This window comes from Ixodes scapularis, unplaced genomic scaffold (assembly GCF_016920785.2).
Source record: "Ixodes scapularis isolate PalLabHiFi unplaced genomic scaffold, ASM1692078v2 PGA_scaffold3__209_contigs__length_174095766, whole genome shotgun sequence".
In the NCBI taxonomy this organism is placed as follows: domain Eukaryota; kingdom Metazoa; phylum Arthropoda; class Arachnida; order Ixodida; family Ixodidae; genus Ixodes; species Ixodes scapularis.
The window spans coordinates 48,916,155-48,936,952 of NW_024609868.1; the positions used below are offsets into that span (position 1 = coordinate 48,916,155).

Consider the following 20,798-nt stretch of genomic DNA (forward strand, 5'->3'; position numbering starts at 1 on the left):
TTTTGGTCTTGCAAAAATAAACTACGCATTACCGAACGTTCATTTTCCGCTCCAATGTTTACCTAGCTGTCCATACCATATGCCAAATTTCCAGAACTAATCCCTATCGTATTAAAAAGTTATTACCGATTTTAGGAAATTTTCAATGGGGAAATGGTGGCCGATGGACCTCTTATAATACATGGGGTTGAGGGACGCCGGTTACCAAAAACGGCTACAATGGCCCCCAAAATCCCATTGAAATTTTGAAAAAATCCCATGTACGTTTTGACCGTGATAACAGTTAGTTTTGAAACTTTGGCATCTGGTATGGACGGCTAGCGACACACCTGGTCGGAGAATGTGCATTCGGGGATGCATAATTTATTTTTGCGGTGAAAAATACGCTTGCACATTTTTGGGGGGGACACGCTGCAGTATGGGTGTTCAGATAAGATCGGTCTTGGGGTGTTATGCCTATTTTGTTTCAATAAAAGTTTTTTACGAGGTAGCAAATGACTTTTACACAGCAGAACAAACCTTATTTTCGCAAAATACTACATTGTTTCCGTAAAAAAAGAATTATCGCGTATGAGTGGACGTAGAACGAAGCTGTTCCGAATTGCGCGCAGAAGCAGCTTTGAGGGGCCCATGAAAAGAAAAAATGCTACTTTCTGAAACGTAAATATCTTTGTGTATAAAGCTCACCAAATTGATTCTTAACACTAGTTAAAATAATTTTATTTAGACCTATATTTCAAGCAAAATACTATTACAAACCTGGTCTCTTGCCCAGCGTTTTCATAATTCGTAGTTTCTCGGCGATTTTTGAAAACATCTTAGAATCAGGTTTTTAAACAGAACATTTTCGTACAGAGTATTTCATGATTTTTTACCGTCTGACAAAGAAGTTAGCGCTCAAATATAATAAGTGTTTCTCTTTTTGTATTGCGCCGGAAGTTATCTAAATATCGAAGAAGTCAAAATTACGCAAATTTTGTTCGGCAATTAAAAAAGTAATCATTCTAGATTTTTTCAAACTTCCCTCGATGCACTTCTAAAAACCGACAATTCAAAGACCGAGAAAACATGTTGCATTATATTGTTTCAAATTATAAAAAAAAAAAAAAAGATGAACGGTTTAGCCAGGTTCATGCTGCAGTCAATTACCGTTGGAAAGTTCCCGTCTCAACGACTAGTGTTACTAGAACAGCGCATTCACAGTGGTCGTACTCGGTCGCAAGGTTTTCTAGAAACCGAAAAACCGAGCAATGCGACGAGCGATAGTGAAAAATCTCCACTGCTCGCTGCTGACTCTCTTCGCTGTTGCCGTCGCTCGTCTGATCGCTCGATAAATCGCTTACATGCGGCTCTGCTTTAGGGACCGTTTTCGCACGAGACAGCCCGTGCACGAATTCGGAAGGCGTGTCGTGGAGACGTTTCAGAAGTGGTTGCAACGGTGCCGCCGCTCTATACGAGCGAAGCAGAAGTGATCGAAGGGGATGTTGTTCGAAGAGAAATCGCAGTGGAGTGTGGAAGTTTCTCGGCCGCTCCTACATGTGCTGCTTCGTCAAAATGCCTCGTGTGTTGTGCCACCCATAAACACCAACAAGCACAAAGACCCCTTTGTTGAATCACCTGAAGCGTCATCACGTGGCCCGCAATGAGTATGGAAGTGAAATTATGCCAGCTTTCAGGCCCCAACTGAGAAACCAGAGCGTTCACGCTAGGGCACTAACAAAGAAAATTGGCTGCCTCACCGCAACCGGCTTGCTCAGCTACACAGTCGCCGAAGAACCAGCTTTTCTGGAGCTGATGAGATGTGCAGTGCCCGAGTACAACGTTCTTTTTTGAACGACGTTAATTTATGCGATGTGCGAAATCTTGCATGTCTTGTTTTGACCCGGGTTACTTGAAACATGCATGTGAACCTCGTAAGGTTTAATGCGTTAGTATTAGTACCCACATGACAGGTGAAAACTGACGGCGTCTGTCTGTAGACAAACCAGTGGAAAGGGAAGCGCGCAGCGTGGAGAGGGGGAGAGTAGCGGTAGAAAAGGACGAAAGGGAGGCGACGTCAAGGGGTGGAAGCCAATGCGCGCGCGGATGCTGGGGCGAGTCTAAAGTCTGAACTAGCACTGGTATGAGGAGCACGTATGCTCTTGTCTGTGCTACAAAAATGAAAAAAATATCCATTGGTGGACCCTTAGGAAATGCGTTAGCACGACCCTTGGGAAAAGCCACACACTTTCCCTTTGGGAAACGCTAACACTGACCCCGTAACGAAGCCAAAAAGAGGCAGCAAAAATAGAGGAAGCAAATGAAAAAGTCAAAACAAAAAAAAAAGTGAAGGGGTTAGCGTTAGCGTTTCCCAAAGTGCGACGTGTGTAGCATTTCCCAAGGGTCATGCTAACGGATTCCCTAAGGATCTACCAACGATCTTCCATTTTTGTGAAGAAGGTATGCTCCCCAAACATCCCGCTGCAGAAACGCAGTTCTTGCGAAGATTCTCTTGCCGCTCTATTGGAACTGCACAAAGCTACTTCCCTCAACTGTAAACAAGCAGTATACCGTGTTATGAAAGCTGTTCGTAGCTACAAGAAAGCTCTCATGACACATGAATTGTCTGCTCGCGTCAAATCCCTTAACACTCTTTTCGCTGACCTTTACAGTCAACACGGCCTTTCGTGTTGTTTAGGATAGCTGGACAAAACAAAGAGCGTGACTTCCACGTTCGCTATAAAAGAGGAAGGGACAGGTTGTCTTCCAGCATCTTGAAATAGGAAGTCGATCAAGGACGAAATGAAATTTTACATAGTCGCAGTCGCTGGGCTTCTGGCAGTGATGTCTTTCATTCCTGGTGCAAAAGTCGCAGTTTCTTCAGAGATGTCCGAAAAGTCAGAAGATACGGAGGACCCAAGGCAGCCAGTATTTTGTAGTAAGATCTACATCGGTTTATTAATTCTTGGTTAAAAGTGAAAAGTTTGTTATGATTATTCGAGCTATGTTTGAGCATCTAAATGTGCGGAATGGTTCTCAGTTGAAGAATGAAACTCGTGCTAGGAAAATTCTTCCAACGTGCGTTTTCTTTTTGACAAGTGGAAAAATGAAAGCTTAGATGTGCTGCAACTATTAGAAAAACAATCATGGAAAACCTTTTTTTTTTTTTATCGTATAGGTGTCTCCTCAGAAGAACAGAGCAAAATTGTGGAATGCATTCAAACCAAAGAAACGGTGATTATATTTGACAAATATCACATTAAATTTAGTCGAATTATCTTTACTGATGTTAAGCGAAACGCTGATTGCACTTTTGTTTTTTCAAAGGCTAAAATGAGTCTAGGAAAGTATCCATGGATATTTGACAGCAGTAGTGCTGATGTTGCGAACAACATTTGTAATAAGGTAAGTAAAACGGAATATGGGGAAAAAAATTCCGCTACCTTTACCTTAGAAGTCCCCTAAAGTATGGAATGCAGTATTTAAAGAACGATCTTATCAATTTGTTGAGGAGACATTAAACATTATTTTTAGGAATCAAGAACCTATATTTTTATTAATTTCCCCGCTAAATTTATTAGGGAAATGAAATAGGTTTCGTGGCTTTGAAATCCATGTTAGATTGAGCGCGGAGACGGAATTGATGCATAGGTCACGTGTCTTCAATTTCCGCATTAAATTTGGCGAAAAAATTCAAGCCACTTAGAACTCTTTACGTGTAGGAATGCGAAAGGTATACCTGCACACAGCGCATTCCTACAAGCAGCGCGCCACGCTCCCCCACTGCGCAGGCGCGGCGCACCTTCTTGACGGCTTCCGTGACGAAGCATTGCGTTGCTGTGCTCTTCTTTGCGTTTTATTTCTAAGGCGCGTCCGCTTTGATTTTGAGCGCACCCGCCAGCTTCCTTGATAAGGCATTTGCGTTGCTGTGCCTTCCTTGTTGTTTTATTGGGAATTAAAATTTAAGTGCCGTTTCGCTGAGCCAATGGGAATTTATGTTCCGTTTCGCTGAGCCAATGGGAATTTAGGTGCCGTTTTTCGCCGGCTTCACTTCATAAGACATTTAATGCTTTCGCATTAAAATGCATAGACGAACAATAGAGATGTTAGGTGGTTTTGCTCCCGGACCTCGATGGGCACCTTGAAGTGTGTTTTCTGTCGGGGACCGGGGGTCATCACAATCGATGGAAATAAAAATTTATTATTATTATTATTATTATTATAAAGATGTGGTCCAGATGCTGGTTGGAGTTGAAGACTTCTTGTCCTTTGGCCAGTCCCAATTTTTTTCCTTCTCAATTGGCTTTACTGTGGGATTTTAATTTGATCCAAGGATCCAACTCCTTTTATTTAAATTGGCTTTAAGTCTGAGGAGCCTAACGGCTGAAGCAGACAGAGGCATAATATTTTTATTTATTTTTATTAGGCCTCAGATAAAATCTCTCGGGGCCAACGGCGGAGAGTTAACGGACTTGGAGGCGAAGTTGTAATGAATACAACAAACAAAAATAAACTCCACTTAAAAAAAAAAGTAACAGTTACGCAAAAGAAAATCACACACCGCGAAACTGCCGCGCTCGGCTTGCATTGTTAAGCAGTTACAAAACCGGACGCCTCGGGTCACATGTCCTCTCGCGCACGGTGGGGACGGCGGCTAAAGGTCTATTCACATGATGCATCTTGTTGGCGAATCTTGTGTCGCGAAACTAGGTTTCGGGAAACAGATTCCCCGTCAGAACGCGACCGAAAAAGTGGCGCGGCTCCGAAAAAAGTGGCGCGTGTTCCTCGCTTCAGAAGCAATTTTTCGCTGAAACCACAGCGAGGCCTGTGAATCACCCGAAGGACAAAGGCAGACGCTGCCAATGGCCGCTCGACTTCGCTATGACGCCTGACCTTCGAGGAGGAGCGAGCTTTTGGAGGAGTTTGATTTTTGGCCGATTCCGTATCCGAGCCAAAGCCAAAAGAAAACAAACAAACATGGCGAGCGACGAGCGGAGAGGCGGTGCGTACGGGCGATCGGTCTTGGTCCTACTCGGTTGCAGGTGTGTGAACGGCGCCTTAGCAGTACGGGTTGGTGGCGCGGTGCAGATCATCAACAGTTGCGGCGAGCGCAAGCACCGCATATAAACATGATGGCTGGGTATAACTTTCTTTATTAGCGGTGCAAAGATGTCCGCAATGCTTCGAGATCATCCGCCTGTTCTTTGACGTTCGCGGTCTTTCCCGGGTATGGCAAGACTAGTAAACCCAGCGAGCCGAATTTGACGAAGTGATTGCGTGGTATTAATAAAACAGACTGTCTCTTCGCACTGTGCGTACTTCATATCATTTTGATGCGAAACGCTTGGTATTCCCGGTGCAGATGACAAGGTTTGGCGAAATTTTTGTGAGTCAATACGTCACAGGTTTCGCGCGTCATACTTCACGTGTGAACAGGGCGATTTCGAGAAATCTTGGTTTAGGTAAACTGTGGCGCGTTGAAAAGATGCATCGTGTGAATAAGCCTTAAGCCGCAGAGCACGGGTGTGTCGCACACGACAGGAGTAACGCGGTGAAGCGCGGGAGAGAACTACTGGGCCGCTCAGGACTGTTCAAACTCGACCATATTCCTTCCGGTCGGGATTTATGACAGTGCGCCTGTCCCATCTCAGTCAGGGTATAGTTAGAATCACATTGGGTTCATGCCCCGACACACTCTCAACCAATTGGACGGTCAAAACCACCCTTGCCAGAAAGCGAAAAGGCCAGCTCCCAAGGACAGGTCCCACGGCTAGAACCCAAACATTGAAACACGAGCTCTGGTTAATTTATGGTCGGAAAAAATAAACTGACTCCGATGATTCTAGCAAGAGTCGCCAGTAGGTGCCTCAAGGGAAAACCCGTCCCTCAGGGTGTGAGTACTAGGTGCGGTGAAACCAGTAGATAAGCGGAGGACGTGCCAGACACAACACACATGGGTCTCGCAAGCACAAGCGCAGCGAGATATCACACCGGATTCCAAGAATACGGGGACCACCACGGTTTAGGGGAAAGGGGGGGGGGGGGTTCGCCCGATGCTGCGGCTACGTCTGTGCGTAGACCTCTGTCGGGCTCGAGACCCCATCAGCCAGCCCCTCACAACCACTGGAACATGATCCGCGGTCTTTGCCGGTGTGGCCTGCGCCCAAGAGTCGCGTCCACGGCACTTCGTCCAGTTTACGAAACGATTTGTCCGTTGACAAGTGTATTTAGGAGGTATGCTGACTGTAGGTTTGTGTGTCTGGATGCAACGGCCCTTGGGTTAGGGTGAAGACATGCGGGCGATGACCTGCCGTGGGAAAGACACAACCCTGCCTGTGGTGGAAATATTATAGGTTCAGCAAGTATCGGGACGTTAAACAAATTCCTTAAAGAAAACACCGTCCCTGCGGTGTGCAAAAATGCGACCACCTCTACACGGACGGACAATATTTTGGGGGATTACGGGTTGCCACTAAAAAGGCTCCCGTGCTTTAAAAAAAAAAGTTTTACACTTGTATGTAATGTCACTAAAGCACAGGTCGCACCATAACACATTTACTGAGTAACGACAGCAAGCGCACTTTATTGATGCCTGCGTCCGAATAACAGTCACCAGTATTATCTCTGATGATAACAATAAGGTGGAATGAACAACGCTTCACTCTAAATTAAAACTGTTGATATACATAACTCAGTCATTACAGGCATTCAACGCAAACACTCTACTATATAATAAGCCTAACATTAAGTTAGGAAACAAAACAGTACCTACTTATACAGCAAATAAGAATTACTTTTTGACAACGTTTCTCTTTGAATTAAGTGTTTATAAAGTTCCTGTCATTTCCAAAAGCCACCATTAAAAGTTGTGATGGCATACTTGTTCTCTCTTCGAGGTCGTCGGCATGTTAATATTTGCTTTATGCAGAGTAGATCAAAAAAATGTTATTCATCAGAAAGAATTTAGGAAGCTGAATATAAACTGAAACATACCAGAAATGAAGGATACTGACGATCTATATTGTTTATCTCGATTAATGGTGACACTATGTTGTTACTTTTTCCAGAGTAATGAATATTTGGTGGACATGTCGGTAAGCAATATTATGGCTTTTGAACCGTTGTAGACGGATTGTTAATTACGAATTCCTTATATATAATATACATAAGAAACATACATAGAGAAAGATAGAGTGATATTTGAATTTATTGCATTAAAGTTAAAGAAAGAAGGCGGGAAAGAAGGCTGGCCAAAAATTGGGCCAATATTTTAGCCACTGGTTTCACCGGACTCGATTCTTGACCAGCTCCATGTGCACTATTAGTTTCGACGCTAACCACTTCGTGAATTAAGGCCCATGCTCGTTCCGAGTTGCGACAGTAACGTAGCACGTCATTTCATCTCGCAAATATCGGCAAGGGCTTGTCTTCCAAGGCATTTAAGGAACCCCTTTTCACCAAAGGGACAGGCTGCTCCGTATAAGGAGAGTGATGTAAGATTGACAAGCGCAGCCGTAGAAATATGGTGAACGAAAAGGGAAAAGGGTGATTATCGTTCGAATTTATTGCTTTAAAGTTAGGGGAACGGAAAGGAAAGGAAAGCTAGCGAAAATGTGTGTTTTGTCCTAATGTTTTAGTAGCTCTCTTTTCCTTTACCCTTTTTTTAAACTATGTGTTAGGGGAAGGCCTGCTCTCTTTTCGCTCTCCGTTAACAATATATATATACAAATACAGGGTATTTCTGCGGGAGCTTTCAAAAATCACTAAAATATTGTGTTCAAGATAAAAAGAAGCTTTTTGTGGGAACAAACCCAGCCACGGCAGACGTCAAGAATAGCAAAAACGTACTACTTAGCAAATTAATTCATTAAAATTGACTTAATTCATATTGATTAGTGAAAATAAACATATAATTCCACTGAGAAAATTGCAAAGCATCATCGAAACTTGCTAAGCATTATGTATTTGCAAGATACTAAAATACTATCAGAAGAAATTAAGATACAGCATCATGAGTAGAGTATTTAATCCAAAGTGTTAATAAACAATTCTTCACCGAGAGAGTATCAGACGCAGAAAAAAATGAAAGACGTTTACATGTATCTGTAAGGCCGATTCAGAGCGCAGCTCTTAAAGAGGAGGAGGAAAGGGTACGGAGGGGAGGGTGTGCCACACCTCCCCCTCCGTAGCCTCCCCTGCTCTCCTTCCATTTAGCGAAAACTTTTCGCTAAATTTCCCGCTAAATTTAGTCGTAAATTACCAACAATTTCCCACTAAATTTAGTAAGAAATTGAGCAAAAATATTTCCGCTAAATTTAGCGGGGAAAGAGAATTGGTGTAAAGGTCACATCACCTAAATTTCTCTGCTAAATTTAGCGGGGGAATTTTTTCTGCTACATTTAGCGAAAAATATTTTCTACTAAATGTCACGTGACGTCACGTGTGACGTTACGACCCGTACGAAAATGTCAGATATGGCCCTGATATATTCCATATACGTTCAGATATGATAATATAAGCAGTCAAATAGGGCTGTATTTTGCCAGATATGGGAGCTAATACGGCTGTATTTCGACACATAAGTGGGCAAATACTGCCAGATCGGGCCGTATAAGTGCGTAAATACGTCCATATATCACCATATACGCGTGCAAATATGGCGCCCCTGATAATGAAATATGGGCCCGTTTTAGTCGTGCAAGCAACAAGTTATATGTACTCGCCAAGACACTAGTTGATTGATCTATATTGCATGAGTCTTATGTAATTGGTTAACTATTGTCAACATTCTGAAAGTGAAGTTATTTCAGGTATTTGGACCAATTAATCAATTGCGCAATTTGAAGATTAAAAGACAAATGAAATTTCGTTGAATGTTTGATGTGTGACAATATGACGCAGTGCGATCGGAGCGCGAGTTAATCAAATAATGGATTTTAGTCGCAGCTCTTAGGCACCCGTTTCCGAGTTAAGCGGTGTTGGCGTCGAAATCGGTGTAACCGCCCCGCTAAATTTAGCGAGAAATTGAATTGGTACGTATGTCACGTGACGTCAATTTTCCCGCGAAATCTGGCAGTGAATCTAATTTTTTTTTCATGTTTCCCCGCTAAATTGAGCGGGTAAACACGAACCGTTAGCTTACTCAAGATGCAAGACGCTATTTCGCCGACCCCAATCCTGTTCCCTATATATATATATATATATATATATATATATATATATATATATATATATATATATATATATATATATATATATATATATACATATTTATTTGTCGACATCATGCACAAAAAAAATAGTCGCGTTAATTTTTTCATTTAAAATTATAATGTGGTTTATACAGCGTAAAACATAGTATCTTGAAACTTGCATCGTTTCGAGTTCAAAAGCTAGACTTCATAGAGCTGTATGTTCACTCGGTATTGACAGCAGGGTAGACGCTACGTGTGTTTTAGGCAAATCGTGTCTCCGGTTAGGGTCACGTGACTACAGTCTAGATTCTGGTGACAACGCAGGACATCGCACCTGCCTGGCGCCCAAGGCCTCACATAGCATTCACAGCACTGTCAACCTTCGTTACAAGTGACACATCTCCTGGTTGTGGCCCCAAAAGATAAGCCTTTTGTTTGTGAAACCCCGTTTTGGCCGCTCCTTCGATCCTTTTCTCTCTCCCTAAGCTGAAAGCGTTGTAAATGGTGAGTGGTCACGTGGTTTGACGGATGACGCGTTAGCCGTTGCCGATCTCGGAATGCGTTTAGCCGGACCTAGTTTGGCGTGTGAATTCTCCCTCTGTGGCAGACGCGTATGTCTGCTTCTGCAAGCGATTTCTTCAAAGAAGCCCAAGAATTTTTTGTGATGTGTTTAGTGTTCGGTTCTACAAACGACAGCTTGTGCTACATCGTGTTGAATCTTCACGGGCACCTTCTCGTTTCTGTGTTCGAGTGGTGGTTTTGCCGTGGCCGTGTCGACATCTCCCTCGTACAACACCTTTCAAGTCGCGTCTCGTCAACGTAAGTGCGCTGCAACCTACTTCGTGACAATTGATCGTTTTTCCTAAATGTATTCTTGCAGACTACCTCTAGATTTAGGCCGTATCTATCTCCTGGCAGCCTGGAGAATCATTGTGCAGAATGTTTCGGCATTGGTGCGATTGCGCTGCAAGCAGAAAGTTTCGACATGCCGCCAACAAAGTTTTGACGTGTCGCCGAAAAACAACAGCAGCACAGACTCTTAATTACGCGTTCCAAAATTTGACGAGCGGCTTTACGAGTCGCTTGTAGAAAGTTTGTTACAATTTTGCGAAATACTGGTAAACAATGCAAGGTCATCCGCGGGCGTATCCCTCTCCGCCCGCTTGTAAGTAAGTAAGTAAGTAAGTAAGTAATATTTATTTTCAGCAATATTGTGCTGAGGGCACCAGACAAAAAGCTTCCATGAGGTAGCTTGACTGGGCCTGGTGCCCCTGCACTTACAGGGCATTATAAAAAAAACAAGTACTACAGAATACACTTTGACTAAACAAAACAAACACGTACATCTTTTTTTGTTAAACAGTGAATATCATTGTGGTCTATAAGGAACTTGTTAAGTAATGAAGGCAGGTTATGCGCAATAGATTGGAGTGCATAATTTGTACGAAAATGAGGCACGTTCCAGAACTCTCTGCGTCTGACAAGGATGAAGGATTCACGTTTTGTCAGATGGGATACATTAGACAAAAAAGAAGCAAACTCAGCGGTCGAAAATAAATAAGAACATAGCAAACGGTACTCGTATACACTGGCAATCCTCATGATGTTGAATTTAAGAAATAATGGCTCAGTATGAGTGTCGTAAGGCACGTTTGCAATAAAACGCAGCATTTTCTTTTGTAGGATCGTGAGTTTGTTAATATTAGATTTGGTTGTTGTGCCCCAAACCAAATGACAATAGTTAATTTGTGAGCTAAACAGAGCATGATAAATTTGCATTTTAATATTTACAGGCAACAAGGAGCGACAGTGGCATATTATTCCAACAACTTTTGACAGTTTCGTAACTAAGTATTCGATGTGATTATCCCATTGCATATGTTCTGAAAAAATGACACCTAGCGTTTTGTGCTGTTTAACTATTTCAATCTGGTCAGTTCCAATCTCTAGAGTATAATTACTAATAACGTGCTTATTTACAGGTCTAAACAAAATTGCTTTGGACTTTACAGTGTTTATTTTAAGACCATTTATTTTTGACCACGAAAGAAACTTTTCCAAAACTAAGTTTCCCATGGGTATAAGTTCGTCCATATTCGATGCAGACAGAAATATACTCGTGTCGTCTGCATACATTACAAAACGTGCTTGATGGCAAATATTGACTAGATCATTTATATATACATTGAACAGCAGAGGGCCGAGTATGCTGCCTTGGGGCACACCAAACTTCAAGATTTGCAAAGAGGAAACATGATCACTCACGGAGACACATTGCTTACGGTGTTCTAAATATGAATGAATAAGTATCAAAGGCGTGCCACGTATGCCATAACATGAAAGTTTATCAAGGAGCGTCGAATGGTTAAGACAGTCAAACGCTTTGCTAAGGTCAATAAATATTCCCAGTGTCAGCAGTTTGCATTCTATATTGTGTAATATTATTTCTTTCTGTGATATCAGAGCGCTTTCCGTGGATTTTCCCTTGCGAAATCCGAACTGGGAGTCAGTTAGCACTGAGGTCTTCGTAAAAAAATTGTCTAAACGATATAATATAATTTTTTCCAGCCCTTTAGAAAATATTGGAAGAACAGAGATGGGTCTATAATTTGTAACAAAATTTTTGTCTCCACCTTTATGCAAAACTGAAACTTTTGCGAGTTTCATGTTATTCGGAAATTGACCACTCGACAATGCTAAGTTAAATATATATACCAAGAGTGGGGCCACCACATCGATTACGAATTTAACGGGCTTTATTTGTATATCGTCTATGTCATGGCTTTTACTGTTATTCAATCCCATAAATACACGGATCACTTCCAATTCGTCTGTAGGTTGTAGGAAAATTGTGTCTGTTACACGGTGCGAGATAAACGAGGAAGCATGCTCATTGTGCGCGCTAGAAGGCAAGTTAGTAAAATGTCTGTTAAAGAGCTCAGATAGTTGTACTCCTGACACGCTCTCACCAGAAAGTGAAAGTTCATCTATTGAATTCTTCTGCTTGCTGCGTTTAAGCACTTCATTTATCGACTGCCAAACAATCGCAGGACGCTTCTTGTGGGCGTCATGAAAAAGACGTTTGTGATATTCTGTTTTTGATTTTTTAAGTGCAGATGTCAGTTGATTGCGATACCTCTTAAAAACTGCATGGTCACCGTCATCCTTTGAACAGAGGTACTCCTGATATAAGCGATTCTTTTTTCTTATCATTGTTAGAATAGGTGGCGTGACCCATGGTTTTCTTATTCGTTTTTTAGCAGTAACCGTCTTATATGGAAACGATGCGATGTATAGCGTCTTAAAAATATTTATGAAATCATCATATGCTTCGTTCACGCATTGCTTTGAAAAGACAGAAGTCCAGTCTGTTTGCATGACTGTGCTTCGAAAGGACCGCAGTTGGCAGTCGGTTATCGCTTGGAAAGTTACGAGTCTACCGACGCTCCGTGATAAATCACGGGTTTGAAAACAAAAAAATATTGGTAAATGATCGCTTATATCACTACTAATAGTACCTGCACTGCGAACTATAGTATTTATATTGGTAATAAAAACGTCGATACAACTTGCCGTAGAATGAGTAATTCTGGTGGGGGACACAATCACATTGCAAAAACCACTACTACTGAGTGTACTACTCAGTCGTGAAGAAAGAGAAGAGTTTTCCGAACTATTTACATTTAAGTCACCGCCCAGAACAAGTGAGTAGTTATTCAAGGATATGAAATCAAGATACCTCTCAAGAAAAGACAAAAAGTTATTAAAGCTACCAGCTGGCGGTCGATACATAACAGAAAGCAGCTGACGTCCGTGCTTCACAGTTACGATTTCATAGTCGTCTGTAATTTCGGTAAAGGCATCGAGTATTTCGCATCTAATATCCTGTCTAACATAGATACAAACACCTCCCCCTCGTTTTCCGCTTCGATTCAAAAAGAAGTGATTGTAACCCGGCACGATAAAAACATCGTCATCTGTTGCGTACCATGTTTCGGAAAGCATCACCGCTTCAAACGAAACACAGAGTTGATCTAAAAGAGTAATAAAATTGTCACTTTTACATTTCAAAGAGCGTATATTTAAATATAAGATCGTGGTCGAGTCTTTGGTTCCTGCATATCGCTTTAGTTTAACAGGCAATAGAACTTTCTCTAACTTGACGGACACTCTGTCTTGCGGTTCCTGCTGACGAAACGATCGTCGGGATACCGGGTAATTGCTACAGCCGAGCGCGGCACAGTTTACCATTGCTCCCGTTGTGGAGGGTCGAAGAGTCAACTATCAGCACGGTGGATACCGTTTCTTTTTTTTTTTTTTTTATTCTTGCAGATTTGTTTTAGAAGAAGCCGTGAACGCTAGACTTATGCGGTTTGTGCGAGAGTGATACGCCCAGGGGGACGTTATGTAGTTTGCTAATTTTTACGATAAGTCGGCTAATTAAATAAAATTCATTAATTAAGTTTTAATTAGTGAAAATAGACATATGGTTCCAATTAGAAACTTGCTGAGCGTCGTCCAAAACCCCTAAACCAGTAATTTTTAGAAAGACTGAGCGCGTGTGAAGCGCAGTAGTGCGCTGAAGTTACCACTTGCAGATCAGGTACAAGGCTGGGGCTAGATAAGAGACAGAAAAATTGCACGGGCGCCTTACCGAAACCGCTAGCCTTGTACCTGCTCCACGAGCGGTGGCTTTAGTGCGCTTGTCACGCGCTGAAAGACTTTCTGAAATCGACTGATTTAGAGATTTTGGACGACGCCCCGCTAGCTGCTTATTGGAACCGTATGTCTATTTTCACTAATTTTAAAGTTCATTAGTGAATTTTAATTAATTAGCCGAGTAATCGCAAAGCTTAGCGCCCACGTAATGTCCCCCTGGGCGTATAACTCACTCGCAGAAACCGCATAAGTGTGGCTTTCATGATTTTTTTAAGAACAAATCTGCAAGAATAAAAAAAAAATCACCTTGATATGGGAGGCAGATATACCCCTATTTGGCAGACCCAGATATGGATGTATAAAAAATTGGGCAGATCTGGTCATGTAGGGCTTATATAAACTGATGTGCTTGATATGGCCAGATCTGCCCAATTTTTTATATATCCATATTTGTTTTTTTTTTTTATATAAGTCCAGATCTGCCATTTTCGTAAGGGGAGGGTAAACTTTTCCCGCTAAATTTGGCGGGAAATTGTTCCGCGATATTTAGCGGGGAAATTTTACCGTCGTGACGTCATTATCGAAAATGTCCCCAAATGCTACGCGCAATTACGCCGACGGCGACGGCGACGCTGCTCAACTCAGAAATGGGCGCCTAAGAGCTGCGCTCTAAAAATAGTGAGCTGTAGCGGAGAATACTATTATCAACGTTTCGAGCAGAGCCTGCTCTTTTTCAAGTGTCTGGACATACACGTTGCAGAATGTTTCAGTCTGAGACCGAGAGAGAGTAGGAATAAACAAGACCCCAAAAACAAACTCGCACAAAGAGGGTGACGTTTGCAACACACAGGCAAGCTATAACAAAAAACTACAACAAGGAAAACCGGGTTACGGTCGTCTCCAGGGAAAGCTAAAAAAAAGTAAAAGGCGGCGTTCTCTTTATTCCGACGCCCCCTCTAAAACAGAAGTAACATTTATAATCAACAATACGCGCGTCAGCAAAAAAAAAAAAAAGGTGAAAACAACGGAGGCGAGGGGACGGCGCAGAAAGTGGGAACGTAAACCACCTTCTCAGTGTAACTTGAGTCGCCGCATGGATCAGCGTGGAAACAAATCGTGCCCTGCTGGCCGCGTTCAGTTCTATAGAACACGGGTATAACAAATCGTTCACAAAGTCCCACACGAAAACTCACGAGAAAAGTATCACTTGTACACAAGAGGAAAAAAAAAAGGGGGGGCGGTTGTATTTTTGCACACACTACAAGCCTTGCCAGAAGCCCAAAGGCGTCCAAGAAGCTGAACAGTTTTTTTGTTTTTTTTTTTGAAAACGTGTGCACGTGGATGGTCACGGTGGACCCTTTGGAAATAGCATGTCCGCGAGGGTGGATGAAACACCGAGACATTTTAGCGATGCTAGAAGCACATTTTTGTTCTGTAGTGCAGTGTTCACGTCAAAAAAATATGCGCGTCAGGTTGATCGCAATTTGTTCAAAAAAGTGTGTTTTTTTTGTTGTTTTTTATGCGATGCAGGTTTACTTGCGTGTGAGCGTGGTCTGTTCTTAGGCGGTGGAGAAGGGAAGCGAACTTCCGTGTTAAGCCACACGTACGGACTGAAGAAGGAGGTTTATCAGACGCCACACAGAAAACCGGATGCTTGTTTTCTATTTAAGTTTTAATATCCAATCTGGGGTCAGGCTTGCTGAGCAGATTCAATGTCGCAGTGGATAGTTTTAAAGCAGTTGAGGCCAGATGGTCAGCCATCTCATTTCCGGGTAAGCCAATGTGTGAGGGGATCCACTGTACTCGCAGGTAAGAGCCATGGGAGGCAAGTAGACGACACAAGCTAGTTATTCTATAAATCATATTGAAATTAGCGCCTTTGCTGTTGAGGATATTTTGCACCACGCGCCGAGAGTCTCCTGCAAAAGAAAGTTGTTTGGCGCTTTCGTCGCGATGTAAAGAAGAGCTGCGTGGATGTTACTCAGCTCGGTTGCAGTCGACGGCACAACTTGGTCGAACCTTCCTGACCATGAGCAGGATTCTGAGGGGATGTGGTAAGCTGCAGACGCAAAATTATAAATGAAGTCGACAGAGCCATCAGTATAAATGGCCGTAAAAGAGGAATATCGAGACGCCATCCACTCTTCTGCCAGGGCTTAACTAACCACACAGGGGTGTCGTGATTTTCCATGGAAACCCGGGATGTCCTCGTAGATGGTGAGCGGGTTCTTTCTCCAAGGGTGGTCAATTAAAGGAGTATGGACGGAGGGTATGACGCCCAGAAACTCAACAATAAAAGTCCAGTGACAAGCATAATATAAAAAATGACGTTCTGGTATGTCAGTGAAGAGGGAGACACCACTGCTCGACTCAGCAAGTCGGTCAGCTGTTGAAGAGCACGGTTCACAGAGTGTACCACTAGCGGTGTCGCTCTGCCCTCTATCTACGTTGCCTCGATTCAAGAATACCAGGGAGAACCGAGAGCCATTCTTATTCCAGCTCTGTGGCATCGTTCCAGTTGGTCCCATAAATATCGCGTAGGAGGCGAATATGGCGCGGCATAAAAAATGCGGGAAAGGTTAAGTGCCAGATGCAGTACAGTAGGGCTTTAGGGGTCGATCCTCACTCAAGTCCACGAAGTCGACGAGTAAGAGATTATGTCATATAACACCTGAGACTGTGGTGGAAGCAATCGGAAACTTTTTAGTAGAAGGAACAGACACAGAAAGGGACGTCTCAAACTCAGCTAACTGGTTTATTTCTCGACCATCCTATATATATCCACGAAGCCAATCCCAACCACACTCTACGCAGAAATCACCTTTGTTAAAAACAGTTCCAAACGGAGAGAAATTATATGACACACAAAGAGATCAAGAGCGCGCACAGGCAAAAGCCCTTATCTGTAGGGCACCTCAAGACATGGCAGTGAACTTGACAAAATTATCAACGACAGCACAGAGATGTCGTCTTCGCCGTCTGACGGACAAGATTCGTAACTTGCCGATTCCAATAAAGTCGGGAAGCAAGATAATTGTACACTAAGTATCGATAGTCACGCAAGCGTGGTACTCGAGTCTCACACAAAGCCGCTGAAATCCGTGACGGAAGGGACCGCGGGAGCAAGCGAGCACCGCTGTTGATTTGCGCTGAGACGGCAAGTCCAAGGTCTTCTAACATGTTTGCAACACGCGCGAGGCATGTTTGCATAAAGGGACGCAGAATGCATCTATCAAAATGGGAAGGATCAGAATGGGCTGATGTGAGGCTCACGATACAGTGCAGTGCCCACTTCTGAATCCCGCAAGCTATGGTGACAGTGCTTCAATATCGTCAATATCAATATCGTCAAGAAACGCGTAAGCACCAAGCGTTACAGAAGTTTTTCAGCGCACGAGGTCAAGGATATTGGGCGGTACAATGACAGTTGTGGGAATAAAAGGAGGAAGGATTACGCACCTTTACGTCAGGGGACCTGTCCAGTCAAAGGGTAAATCCGATTCCCGTCCCACCGCGCGGCCGACGGCTACCAGCGAGGGCAGTCGCCGCGCCGGATTCGGCCAACGCCATGCCAACAATGATTATCCCGGTATCCAACAGCGCTTATTGAGTACCAGGAGTCCTCAACAAGACACTGCGGTCAAGCGAGCCGTGGACACAGTGTGCCCGCAGCGCCCGTTGACCTGACAGCCAATGGGGTAATTGCGAGCGGAGTCATCGCCGGTCGGACGAGCTCACGCTGCTACCCGTCGTCGCAGGAGTTCGGGGCCAGACCTCTCGGCAGATGGACGTCCACAGGTAGTAAGGACGCCGACTGCCAGAGCCAGGGGAATCACTAGCGTGGAGTCATCGCCGGTCGGACAAGCTCGCGCCGCGACTCGACCCGTTGCCCCATCCAGGACTCCTCGACCACACTCCTTGTCCACTCGGAGGGCAGGCCCGACTCTCCCTCGCGCGATCTCGCTGTTCCCCCGAAATCGGGGAAACGCGCGGAGGAGTGCGAGTGAGTAGGTCAGCATGGTGACGTATTCTCCCCGACACGTTACGGAGCGACGGGGCTCGAAGTCAGACGGCTTCGCCCGGAACGTCCGCGCCCTGTGGCTCACGTCTTCTCGGGGGAGGGAAACCAGTGACTCCCGCACAGTCCCGACGAAGGGTTGCCTCGTTTCAAAAGGGGGGTTACTACAGCATGCTACCACTCTTGCGGAAGAATACCAGCATATCACGCTAGATTGAAGCGTTCGAGCAAGACGACGCGTGACTTATCACTCAGGTTACGCAACGCTTGATAAGTGATGGCATATCAAAACCAGAAGCGGCATTTCTTAAGAGCCGTTTCGCTATGCCGAAACTGAGACGAACGCGAACGAGCAAACTCTGCGAGCAGCTGCTCTATTTAGATCTCAGCTGGAGCGACTTTGAAGCCGTGAAATACTTGTTTTCGAGCTGCAGGTATCTTGCCACGATCGAAATCCACTCGGAGCCACGGAGACAGCAATGCGTTGCCATGTCAACGGTTACCGCGTCTGTTTAGGCCTAGGAACGGCCAGGGTCAGGGACGATCTTTAAAATGGGGCGAGCTCACCACTCATTCCTTGAGACTTGAGCGAGATAAAGCTAAGCGAAAGCCGTTTGTACCATTTATTGTTAATGAAATTGGCTAATACTGAGGGGACCATGACGAATTTGCTCCGAAGCGAAGCGGAAAGGGCGCCGCCATGTTTGCCGACGCAACCCGGCCCCAAGCAACTGGGGCCGGGTTTGTGATGCAGAACTATCGATAAATTGACTATCGATACTATCGATAGCTTTTTTCCAAAACTATTGATAGTGCCGCAGAAGAATCGATAGTACTATCGATAGTCTTTCGATAGTTTACTATTGATAGAGCTATCGATAGTTTTTCGATAGTCGACTATCGATAGTACTATCGATAGTGTTCGATAGTTTACTATTGATAGAGCTATCGGTAGTTTTTCGATAGTCGACTATCGATAGTACTATCGATAGTTTTTTTTACTGTGGATATTCAGATTTCTGGTGACTATCAATACTATCGATAGTACTATCGATAGTTTTGCACCACAGTGATAAGTGCTTGGGCTAATTAGTGTCCCATTCGAAAAAATAAAGCGAGAAAAAGAGAAGAGGGATCGACCCAAAGTACTAGTTTCACAAAACTACCGATAGTAAACCGTCGACAGTACTATCGATAGGTTTACGATAGTTGACTATCGATAGTTTTCCGATACCCGATTAACGATAATTTTCGATAATCAACTATCGATAGTAGTATTGATAGTTTTCCGATAGTCGACTATTGATAGTACTATAGTTAGTTTTTCAATAGTCGACTTTGAATAATTATATCGATGTTGTTGTTTTTTTTCTTGTTTTTTTTTACTATGATAGTTTTGCACCACTGGGCCTCACGCTATTTCTCGAATTCTGCGTTGGGGGCGAGCACCAACCCAAAACACTAAACGGAGTTTGGGTTCTGCGCACGCGCAGTGGTGAGCCCCTATTTCTTTGAGGCCCCCAAGTTTTCGGGCCGCCTATTCTAAAAATTTATAGTGATATTGTGATGCAGTTTTTATTACAATACAAGGCATTCATTTAGTCTCGCCTGTCATGCGTTCAGCCGGAGTCACACTGTTCAAACATCATACAAAAGACAGTCTGCAAACACAAGTCACCGCAATATCCGTGGTTCGTATGCCGCATGCCAAGTTTCCTCCCTGAACTCATTGCGATGCGGCATTCGATGCACGGAACTCGCGGTGACTGGCGTTCGAATCTGTATGTAGATTGTCTTCTGTATGACGTATAAGCAGTGTGACCTTGGCTTTACTCTTTTTATTGCCAACGTGTCTTTCACCTGTTATTTGTGTTTTTTTTTTTTTCTTTTCAGGACTCCGAAAGTGAAAGTCTCTTTAAACACACGCTGCAGTGCGAAGATAAACTTGGCGTAACTAGGGCGATTACTACTTCATGAGAAGTGGAAGATTCGAAAAATAATTTTGCCTAACTTGTGGGTAAAATACTGTCTGTTTCTACTGGAATAAATTGCATATAATAACGTCTTTATCAAAGAGCCATCTATACCCTACCCCTCCTTGTTACCTTTGCATTAAAATGTGTTGCAATAATAAAAAAATATACGAACGACGCAGCACTTTTTTCTTGGGAGTTTCGAAGCTCTTTTTTTAGTTGCGGGAGCTGATAAAGGGCGTGGTAAAAGAAAAGCAAAAAAAAAAAAAGTTTGACATACTCGGCGAGGTTCTTTACCGAACCGTTTCAGATGTCTCAGATATCTTATCCTGATCTCTAATTGTGCAAATAAAGTCGTACGAGTATGCAAAGTGACAAAAAGGACAGAAAGTGAGGAAAAAGATTCCTATACAGAGAGGATTGCACGTACGGCATCTGGGCGCCGCCATCTTGCTGCTGGTGTATGTGGATCGTCTGATTTTCGAGCCTGGATGAACGGATGGATGTTAACTGCTGTAGCCTTTATAACGGGCGGTGTCTTGCTCGAACTAGCCGGAGTACAAAAAGCCAAAGCGTGCCAGTGGTTGCAGGGCTGGTACCCAAACAAAGCGTGTTCTGCCCATAGTAGCAAGACTACCTTTTACAGCGGGGCTGCTTTCAAAAGTGCGAAGCAGAAGTCGAAATCTACCTCAGTTACTCACTACGTTAAGTAGAAAGCTTTCGTGCATCACTTTTCCTCCGAAGCATAATGAGAGCCATCTTTAATTCACGGAGCTAGCCCAGGTCCCAGCAAATGACGAGAGAATGGCTGGATTAAAAATAAAGACATAAACGGCATGCCCTGTCTGATAGAGCGTGCAAGACGTTCAATTTCTCACAATTTCAAGGTGGGTAACATTTTAAAGTGCGCATGTCATTATTTTGTTTCTCGTCATTCCCGCCTCTACAGCTTCGATTTACTGCGGAAGCCGAGCG

At 43.6% G+C, this 20,798-nt stretch overlaps 1 protein-coding gene across 1 annotated transcript; it reads left to right on the forward strand.

The window, feature by feature from the left end:
- The first annotated feature begins 2,781 nt into the window (after positions 1–2,781).
- LOC120841976 lies at positions 2,782–19,827 on the forward strand. Its single transcript, XM_040212970.1, has 5 exons — positions 2,782–2,917; positions 3,158–3,213; positions 3,307–3,384; positions 7,047–7,073; positions 19,744–19,827. The coding sequence occupies exons 1-5, from the start codon at positions 2,782–2,784 to the stop codon at positions 19,825–19,827; spliced, it is 381 nt and encodes a 126-aa protein (XP_040068904.1).
- Positions 19,828–20,798: the final 971 nt, after the last annotated feature.

What these genes read in the sequence shown, in the direction of transcription:
- LOC120841976 (XM_040212970.1), top strand. Translation starts at nt 2,782, where the DNA reads ATGAAATTTTACATAGTCGCAGTCGCTGGGCTTCTGGCAGTGATGTCT. An exon ending in AAGGCAGCCAGTATTTTGTA is followed by an intron (nt 2,918 to 3,157) that starts GTAAGATCTACA and finishes TTTATCGTATAG; the next exon opens with GTGTCTCCTCAGAAGAACAG. An exon ending in GCATTCAAACCAAAGAAACG is followed by an intron (nt 3,214 to 3,306) that starts GTGATTATATTT and finishes GTTTTTTCAAAG; the next exon opens with GCTAAAATGAGTCTAGGAAA.